This window comes from Amblyraja radiata, chromosome 2 (assembly GCF_010909765.2).
Source record: "Amblyraja radiata isolate CabotCenter1 chromosome 2, sAmbRad1.1.pri, whole genome shotgun sequence".
NCBI classification, from domain to species: Eukaryota; Metazoa; Chordata; class Chondrichthyes; order Rajiformes; family Rajidae; genus Amblyraja; species Amblyraja radiata.
Genome location: NC_045957.1, coordinates 143461662 through 143472067, shown reverse-complemented (window position 1 = coordinate 143472067; position 10406 = coordinate 143461662). Strand labels below are relative to the sequence as shown.

The window sequence follows — 10406 nt, the reverse complement described above, 5'->3', positions numbered from 1 at the left end:
TTTGCCAGTTACCTTACTTCTCTGTCTCTAGAGTCAAAGAGTCATAAAGTCTTACAGCATGGAAACAGGCCCTTTGGCCCTCACCAGCCAATATGTCCCATCTACACCAGTCCCACCTGCCTGCATTTGGCCCAGATCCCCACATCCTCCTGCTCTCCAAGGAATAGGATCCTAGCCTGCTCAACATCTCTCTATGGCTCAGGCCCTCCAGTCCTGGCAACATCCTCGCAAATCTTCACTGCACCCTTTCCAGCTTGTCAACATCTTTCCTATAACATGGTGCCCAGAACAGAACACAATACTCTAAAAGCAGCCTAACCAACGTCTTATATAACCAAAAATTACCTCCCAACTTCTATACTCAATACTCTGACTGATGAAGGCCAATGTGCCAAAAGCATTAGAGACCCTTCCAAGAAACCGTCATCAATTACTTCCCATGGCAAAAATACGTGACTTAGTTTTAATCTGAAATTCAAAAGACCAAGATTTATCTATTTATCAAACAGAAACCAAGAATGAAACTCAATTATCCAGTTTGTTTAATTCTTTTTGAAGATGTGTAAATTTTTCATGTTAAAAATTTGAATAATTGATGATTGCTGAAATTGTTTGGTGTCATTTATGTTGAAATCAGGTAGCTGGTTATTCGCACTGCGGGTTTTACTATTCAAATTATTAATTTATGTTGACAGACAAACAACAGTTCTCCGCCTCTCCCAGTGATGGTTTACATACACCATGGTTCGCTGCGATGTGGAGCAGCTGGAGCGTACGACATGAAGAATCTCGCTGCCTATGGACAGGTAAGAAGATTGAGGGGGGATCTTATAGAAACTTACAAAATTCTTAAGGGGTTGGACAGGCTAGATGCAGGAAGATTGTTCCCGATGTTGGGGAAGTCCAGAACAAGGGGTTACAGTTTAAGGATAAGGGTGAAGTCTTTTAGGACCGAGATGAGAAAAACATTTTTCACACAGAGAGCGGTGAATCTGTGGAATTCTCTGCCACAGAATGTAGTTGAGGCCAGTTCATTGACTATATTTAAGAGGGAGTTAGATGTGGCCCTTGTGGCTAAAGGGATCAGGGGAATGGAGAGAAGGCAGGTACAGGATACTGAGTTGGATGATCAGCCATGATCATATTGAATGGCGGTGCAGGCTCGAAGGGCCGAATGGCCTACTCCTGCACCTATTTTCTATGTTTCTATGTTTCTATGTAACCAGAGTGCAAGTGCTCATCAGTACATGAATGTAAGCTCGTATCCTTGGACTAGTCTTGATCAAGGTTGGAAATATTCTTAATACCATGTTAATGCTTCTATGCACATTTATTTCTCATTTAGTTTAGTTTAGAAATACAGCATGGAAACAGGTCCTTCAGCCCATCGAGTCCATGCCAACCATCGATCAACTGTTCACACTAGTTCTCTGTTATCCCGCTTTCTCATGCACTCGCTACACACCACCTTGGACTATAAATGTTTGGACTTTGCTGGCTTTGCCTTGTACTAATTCCCTTATTATAGAATTCTACTTATTCCCTTATCATGTATCTATACGCTGTAAATGGCTCAATTATAATCATGTATTGTCTATCTGCTAACTGGATAGCACGCAACCAAAGCTTTTCGCCATACCTCGGTACACATGGCAATGAACTAAACTGAACTTTACAGAGGCCAATTAATCTACAAATCTGCACATTTTGGGATGTGGGAGGAAACCGGAGCACCCGGAGGAAACCCATGAGGTAGCAGGGAGAACATGCAAACTCCACACAGACACCTAAAGTCAGGATCTAGCCCAGGTCTCTGGTGGTGCGAGGCAGCAGCTCACCCAATGGCGTCACTGTGCCACCCTAATACAATGTAAATGCATGGGACACAAGTATGGTAAGATGACATTCATATTATTATTGTATCTTTTCACTTTTCTCCAAAATAAGGTTGATGTTACCATTGATCCCTTTGGAGAACCACGTCTAAAAGCAGTGGAAAGATTTACAGGCGTAATTGCCAGCCCGACACTTTACAATATGAATGCTGCATTTATGTCCACAACTATCTTTACAGCAGCCAACAGAGTTGTTCATTCCACTTTCATAGAAACATAGAAAATAGGTGCAGGAGTAGGCCATTCGGCCCTTCGAGCCTGCACCGCCATTCAATATGATCATGGCTGATCATCCAACTCAGTATCCTGTACCTGCCTTCTCTCCATACCCCCTGATCCCTTTAGCCACAAGGGCCACATCTAACTCCCTCTTAAATATAGCTAATGAACTGGCCTCAACTACCTTCTGTGGCAGAGAATTCCAGAGATTCACCACTCTCTGTGTGAAAAATGTTTTTCTCATCTTGGTCCTAAAAGACTTTCCCCCTTATCCTTAAACTGTGACCCCTTGTTCTGGACTTCCCCAACATCGGGAACAATCTTCCTGCATCTAGTCTGTCCAACCCCTTAAGAATTTTATAAGTTTCTATAAGATCCCCCCTCAATCTTCTAAATTCTAGCGAGTACAAGCCGAGTCTATCCAGTCTTTCTTCATATGAAAGTCCTGACATCCCAGGAATCAGTCTGGTGAACCTTCTCTGTACTCCCTGTGTGGCAAGAATGTCTTTCCTCAGATTAGGAGACCAAAACTATACGCAATACTCCAGGTGTGGTCTCACCAAGACCCTGTACAACTGCAGTAGAACCTCCCTGCTCCTATACTCAAATCCTTTTGCTATAGGATTCTGTCAACTCAGAATAAATTTGTATGTCAAACTCGGAGTTGAAGCTTTTGCCTCCCGTTGGAACAATCTGTAACAGGGTTCAAAGAGGTTATTGCTTTATAACAATACAGAGCATCTTATTTTTTTCAGATTTTATTCGCGTAATGAACAGAATTTCTTTGTGTTAGTGTCAAAGGCAGCAGGAGTAGAGATTCAGTTAAGGTCAAATATATTAAAGCTCAGCAATAAATTACATGAAAAGTAATTCACAGTGAGCATAGTTCCTGATAAGCATTGATAGACACTCCAGAGATGCTGCCTGACCCACTGAGTTACTGCAGCATTTTCTTTCTGCTTTTGGTATAAACCAACATCAGCAGTTCCTTATTATTACATCCTGACAGGCATGGGTGTTAGAATTAGAAGATACATGAAAACACTGGGTTTGATCAGACAGTTCTGTGATTTGATTCAATTAATTGAACTTTTCAGGTTGTGGTGGTGGATTTCAACTACCGCCTTGGACCACTTGGTTTCCTTACCACGCTGGATGTGAATGCCCCCGGCAACCTTGGATTCTTGGACATGTCCAAAGGGCTTCAATGGATAAGAGACAACATCCAGAGCTTTGGAGGAGATCCGACCTGTGTTACATTATTCGGTCATGGGGCTGGAGGGTTAGCAGTGAATTATCTCCTCCTGTCACCCCTAACCAGAGGTCTCTTCCATAGAGCCATCTCCAGCAGTGGGAACGCTTTGGTGACAGGTTCCTTGGCAAAGCGCAATGAAAATTATTCTGACCCTCTTGTTGCCACTCAAGAACTGGCCAAAGCGCTGGGTTGTCCAACTGATAATAATTTAAAGATGGTGGACTGCCTCCGAACAAAACCAGTGGAATCTCTTCTGGATGCCCCAGTGCCTGGAATAAAGTTTGCTCCTGTCATCGATGGTGTCTTCTTGCAGGAGCCACCTTGGGATTCACTTCTAAAGGGAAACTACATGAAAATTCCTTATATTATAGGATTTACCAATGATGAGGAAGGAGCTGAGCTCGCTAATCTTTTGGGTAATGATAATGGAATTACCACAGAGACTTATCACAAAATGATGCTGGAATACTCCAGTGCGCATTTCCGGTTTGTATAATTTTGGTCCTTTGTTTGTTGATGTTTTTCAACCCTAATTTACTTCCCACTGAAACTGTCAAGTCTGAATCGTGTTGGGATATTATTTGTCGTGCAGCAAAAACAGGCCATTCGGCCCTTCGTGTCCATGCTGCCATCAAGCACCTCTCTGTACGAATCACATTTATAGGTCTCGTCTGCAATCTTCTATACCTTGGTGATTCAAGAGGTTGTCTAGAGGTTGCTTAAATGTAGAAAGTCTTCCTTCTTCATCCCAATCAGCTTGTGTCTTATAGAAACTTACAAAATTCTTAAGGGGTTGGACAGGCTAGATGCAGGAAGATTGTTCCCGATGTTGGGGAAATCCAGAAAAGGGGTCACAGTTTAAGGATAAAGGGGAAATCTTTTAGGACCGAGATGAGAAAAACATTTTTCACACAGAGAGTGGTGAATCTCTGGAATTCTCTGCCACAGAGGGTAGTTGAGGCCAGTTCATTGGCTATATTTAAGAGGGAGTTAGATGTGGCCCTTGTGGCTAAAGGGATCAGGGGGTATGGAGAGAAGGCAGGTACAGGATACTGAGTTGGATGATCAGCCATGATCATATTGAATGGCGGTGCAGGCTCGAAGGGCCGAATGGCCTACTCCTGCACCTATTTTCTATGTTTCTTTGTTTCTATGTGTATTCCAGATTTAAATTATCTATTCTTTCTCAGATCCCCTCTAAATTGCCTGCACTTTATTTTTAACTTGTATCCTTTGGTTTTAGATACCTCTGTTAGGGGGTAAAGTTTCTTGCTATCTACTCTATCAATACCCCTTGTAATATTATGTTCATCAACCGGGTCTCCGCTCCAAGGAAAACAAACTCAGCCTATCCAGTCTGAAACCTCACAAATGAAATACTCGATCCCAGGAAACATCCTGGTGTATCTACTCTGCATCCTTTTCAGTGCAATCAGGTCGCTTCTAACAATCAAAACCAAAACCGTACACAGTAATCCAGTGGTGGCCTGACCAATGTTTTATAAAGTTGTACCATAACATCCCTCCCTTCTCTTATACTCTTGACCCCAGCTAATAAGGCAAATGTCTCAAGTGCTGTTTTCACCACCTTCTTCACACACCGCCTTGGTTAACATAGAAACATAGAAAATAGGTGCAGGAGGAGGCTATTCGGCACTTCGATCCGGCGCCGCCATTCATTTTGATCGTGGCTGATCGTCCCCTAATCAATAACCCGTGCCTGCCTTCTCCCCATATCCCTTGACTCCACTAGCTCCTAGAGCAGGGGTGGGGAACCTTTTCATGTTGGAACGCCGCATTAAGTTAGCTGTAATCTAATAAGGCCGCATCCAAGAAACTTCAATTAGACATACATCAAAATGTACATTATTATCTAAAAATCTAACTACAATGTACTAACTTCAAGAAAATGAAAAAATCTTGTTCATTCAAAAGTTAACTAACCTTTTAATGACTTTGCCGTGACTGCTTTTTGTGGGAAAGCATTTGAATATTTGGTTGCAACATGGAGGTACGCAGTTTCAGCTGATCTTCTAGATGGGTATCCGTCATTTGTGACCTTAAGGGCATCTTGATTTGGGTTGGGTAGGAGAATGTAGATTCGCAGCAATATGTGGTTGAAAAGCAAGAAAGCATTTTTCGTGCGGGGAGGATTATTTTGTTGAATCTTCTTTTACTCTTTGGTATTTTAAATACATTCATTTTAAGATAAAAATAAAAATAATAAAAGACGAACAAGAACATATTAATAAAAATAAAAGGAATTGTTCTACAAAATTTGGATTCATTCAAAAGGCCGCACTTAATGGCCTAGAAGGCCGCATGTGGCCTTAAGGCCGCAGGTTCCCACCCCTGCCCTAGAGCTCTTTCTAATGCCCCTGTCCCACTTAGGAAACCTGAACGGAAACCTCTGGAGACTTTGCGCCCCACCCAAGGTTTCCGTGCGGTTCCCGGAGGTTGCAGGTGGTTGCAGGTAGTGGAAGCAGGTAGTGGAAGCAGGTAGGGAGACTGACAAAAACCTCGGGGAACCTCCGGGAACCGCACGGAAACCTTGGGTGGGGCGCAAAGTCTCCAGAGTTTTCCTTTCAGGTTTCCTAAGTGGGACAGGGGCATAACTCGCTCTTAAATCCATCCAGCGACTTGGCCTCCACTGCCCTCTGTGGCAGGGAATTCCACCAATTGGTTGTACTCGGGACTTGGGGATCTGTTTTGTTTTTCCCTATATTGTTTATTTTTATTTATTGAACTTTTTACTTATATATTACCTATTGAGTACTGTGCTTACAAACTTCTTGTGCTGTTGCAAGTAAGAGTTTCATTGTTCTGTTTCGGTACATGACAATAAAACACTCATGATTCTTGACTCTTCAGGGCTCCTTGGACAAGTATGTGAAAGGTCTCTTTGTGGAGACATAAAACTGCAGATGCCGGAAACTTGAGCAAAAAAAAAAACAGTGCTGGAAGTCAGTGGGTCAGGCAGCATCTGTGGAGGGACTGGAACGGCATATGTGGAGAGAATGGACAGGCACGGTTTGGGATCAGGAAACTTCTTCAGAATGATGGTGTCATGGCTGATCCATTGAGTTCCTTCAGCACTTTATTTTCCTCAACATCCCTCTGTTGTTCAGCAGTTCCTCTGGCCCATCATTCATTGTTTCTGGTCTGAAGAAGGGTTTCGGCCCGAAACGTCGCCTATTTCCTTCGCTCCATAGATGCTGCTGCACCCGCTGAGTTTCTCCAGCAATTTTGTGTACCTTCATTGTTTCTATCCTTGCTTCATTATTCCTCCTAAAATACATTACACACTGCACAGTTTTTAATATTAAGTTCAAACTGCCATTGATTTGGCTATTTTACCAAATGATTCACACACGGTACATCATCCTGTGCCCTGAAACTATTCTTATCACTATCAGCAAACCCACCAATTTTCACATCTAGTTTTAGTACATCCAAATGCAATGAAAAATAAACTTATCCTGAATGCAGTAACATTTAAAAATATATATAACTCCACGTGTTATTTCCTACAGATATAATCCAGACCAGATGGCAGATGTCATTGACTATTCTTACAGAGACTTCAATCATCCAAATGACCCAAAAGCTCTCCGAGATGGCTTCAGAGACCTGGTTCAGGACCACAAGTGGTTAGCGCCAAGTTACCAATTAGCAGACCAACATTCAACCAGGGCAGACACCTTTCTGTACATCTACAGGTAATGTACTCCATAGTTGTAAAATTGCTTGAACTATCCCATATTTATATGCAGTACCTGATATTTTTGAAAGACCCATACATCAGTTGTGTTTTGCTTTAAGATAAAAATATATTGAAAATGGTATTGCTTTGTTTCAGTTAATTTCCCAATGTAATTCTTTTGACCACACTTGCTATTTGTGATGTTTAAGACGGAACTGCAGATGCTGGACAATCGAAGGTAGACAAAAATGCTGGAGAAACTCAGCAGGTGAGGCAGCATCTATGGAGCGAAAGAAATAGGCGACCTTTCGGGTGGACATCTGTCTCGACCTGAAACGTCGCCTATTTCCTTCGCTCCATAGATGCTGCCTCACCCGCTGAGTTTCTCCAGCATTTTTGACTACCGGCTATTCGTGACTGTCGCTTGTGTATGTGTCATTTAGGTCAATGTTAGTACCATATGAATTGGTTTATTCATTTAAGATAAAATCTAGAATTTGAGCATATGATCTAAAATCTACAATCTAGCATTTGAGCAATATAATATAACCATATAACCATGTAACAATTACAGCATGGAAACAGGCCATCTCGGCCCTTCTAGTCCGTGCCGAACACTTATTCTCCCCTAGTCCCATCTACCTGCACTCAGACCATAACCCTCCATTCCTTTCCCGTCCATAGACCTATCCAATTTATTTTCAAATGATAAAAACGAACCTGCCTCCACCACTTCCACTGGAAGCTCATTCCACACAGCTACCACTCTCTGAGTAAGAAGTTCCCCCTCATGTTACCCCTAAACTTTTGTCCCTTAATTCTCAAATCATGTCCTCTTGTTTCAATCTTCCCTACTCTCAATGGGAAAAGCTTATCCACGTCAAATCAGTCTATCTCTCTCATAATTTTAAAGACCTCTATCAAGTCCCCCCTTAACCTTCTGCGCTCCAAAGACCTAACTTGTTCCTGAAATGTACACCCCCTTCAAACAATCCATTAGACTAAAATAATATTGAGGTAATTCAGACAGAAGGTTCATAAAATAAATATATATTTGGCATGTGGGCTTCTTCCACATAAAAAGCTACTAGACAACCCCATGAATTATGTTGATATCCCCAAATCACTGAAAGTAGTGTCATCAGCTATTCTCTTGGAACCTTTATTTTACAGAATGATAATAAGTGGAAGTTTCATTCAAAGCAGTTGGGAATAATTGTTCCAAAAATTATTTTGATGCTGTGACTCTAAACCAAGGAATTTTCTTCTTGTTCTGCTTCATGATAAGATGCTGTTGGGGTGATTTCAAAAAGCAGGAATTTTCTGTGTGTCTGCTCAACTTCAAATACCTCGTCAATCTCTCCAAAGCCATTTAATTTGCCATTAATCGCATTGTTTGCAGGATCTTGTGAAATGATTGTCATATCTGCCTACAAAACAAGTTTGAATTGCAGAAAAATGATTATTGACTGTAAAGCTTGAGCATAGGAAAGGTCGTAGAGAAATCTGTTTCTTTATTGTATTTGCTTGCTTTCTTTATTTCCCTTTTTTTCCTCACTCTCAATTAATTTTACATTTCTGTTATTATTAATGATATTTGTTTAGTCACAGGGTAAGACTGAATTTTCAGCCTGTGTCAAAATAGTTTGTTCCAGCTTGAGAGAGTGCCTTCTGAAAATCCAAATCTAATGCATATACTCCAGTCTTTCTATCTTTTATTTAAATTAAATTAGTCAGGTTTGTTTGCATTTGCTACTTAGATTAGAGAAACAGTCAGGCCTGCCAAGTCCACGCCGACCGTCGATCATCTGTATACTAGTTCTATGTTATCCCACTTTTGTATCCTATACACTAGGGACAATTTACAGAAGCCAATTAACTTACAAGCCTGCATGCCTTTGGTGTGTGGGAGGAAACTGGAGCACCCAGAGAAAACTCATGCTGTCACAGGGAGAATGTACAAACTCTGTACAGTTAGCACCCATAGTCAGGATCAAACCCGAGTCTCTGGCGCTGTGAGGCAGCCATGATGACATTTAAAAAGAATCCATATATACTGGGGAAAAATAAGAACAGGTACATGGATTGCAATGCACATTGGTTCAGATGGATGCTGCACACTTCACGTATTGCTGTGTGCATTCAGAGTTGATTTTGCCTCTTCTTACCAGCAGAGGGCCCAATTTCACAACTGGCTCACACCATTAATACAATACAATACAATTCAATTTATTGTCATTTGGACCCCTTGAGGTCCAAACGAAATGCCGTTTCTGCAGCCATACATTACAAACAAATAGACCCAAGACACAACATAATTTACATAAACATCCATCACATTGCTGTGATGGAAGGCCAAAAAAACTTCTCTCTCCACTGCACTCTCCCCCCCGATGTCAGAGTCAAAGTCAAAGCCCCCGGCGGGCGATGGCGAATGTCCCGTGGCCATTAAAGCCACGCCGGGTGATGCAAGGTCGCACACCGGGTCTCGGTGTTAGAGCCCCCGGCGCGCGCTCGCAGAGTCCCGCAGCCATTCCAAGCCGCGTGGGGCGGTGCTGTAAGGCCCCGCTCAGGAGCTCTTCAACCCCGCAACTCGGGCGGGAGAAGTCGCCGCTGCGGAAGCCCCGAAAAGCGGTCTCCCTCCAGGGACCCGCGGGCTCCCGGTGTTACCGTCCGCCAAACCCGCAGTTGCAGCCACCGAATCTCTGGGGGTCGGGTCGCAGCAGCGTCCACCACAGCTCCACCCGCTCTGGACTCGGCCAGCTCCGCGACGATGAGGTGAGTAGTCGGCACCACAGCCCCCGGTCTTCCTGTTGGAGGCCGCTCCTCGTTGCAGCCCCAACGACAACGGAGACCCGACAAAGAAAAGGTCGGGTCTCCCGTGCAGGGAGAGATTTAAAAGTTACCCCCAACCCCCCCACACCACCCCCACCCCCCCACACACATACCCCTACAAAAATAACAAAACTACATAAAAACATAGACATAAAATAATAAAAATGCAGACGGACTGCAGAGGCCGCTGCTGACGAGAGTCGCGCCGCCTACCGGAAACACCAGGGATAAATGTTTAAAGCAGTGTTCCTCAACTGGGGTTCCCCATAACGCTAGGGTTCCGCGAGAGGTCACTAGGGGTTCCGAGAGAAATAGAGATAAATGGGCTAATCATATGTAAATGCATTTTTGAGTCATTTTTGTGTTTAATTTCATATTCGTAATTTTATTATACACGTACGGCATATTTAGCGACGTCATATTTAGGAAAGTCTATACGGCGTCAGTCTGAAACAGCCTTTAGTGGTCAGTGGACACGAGCTGTACGTGACGGATTTGT

At 43.0% G+C, this 10406-nt stretch overlaps 1 protein-coding gene across 1 annotated transcript in view; it reads left to right on the top strand.

The window, feature by feature from the left end:
- The first annotated feature begins 695 nt into the window (after window positions 1–695).
- The window catches only part of LOC116969870 (carboxylesterase 5A-like), a 17465-nt gene continuing 7754 nt past the window's right edge, over window positions 696–10406 (top strand). The window contains exons 1-3 of the mRNA XM_033016636.1: window positions 696–806; window positions 3212–3855; window positions 6903–7088. Coding sequence (XP_032872527.1) covers window positions 726–806; window positions 3212–3855; window positions 6903–7088 — 911 coding nt within the window. The 5' untranslated portion in view covers window positions 696–725. The remainder of the gene's footprint in view (window positions 807–3211; window positions 3856–6902; window positions 7089–10406) is intronic.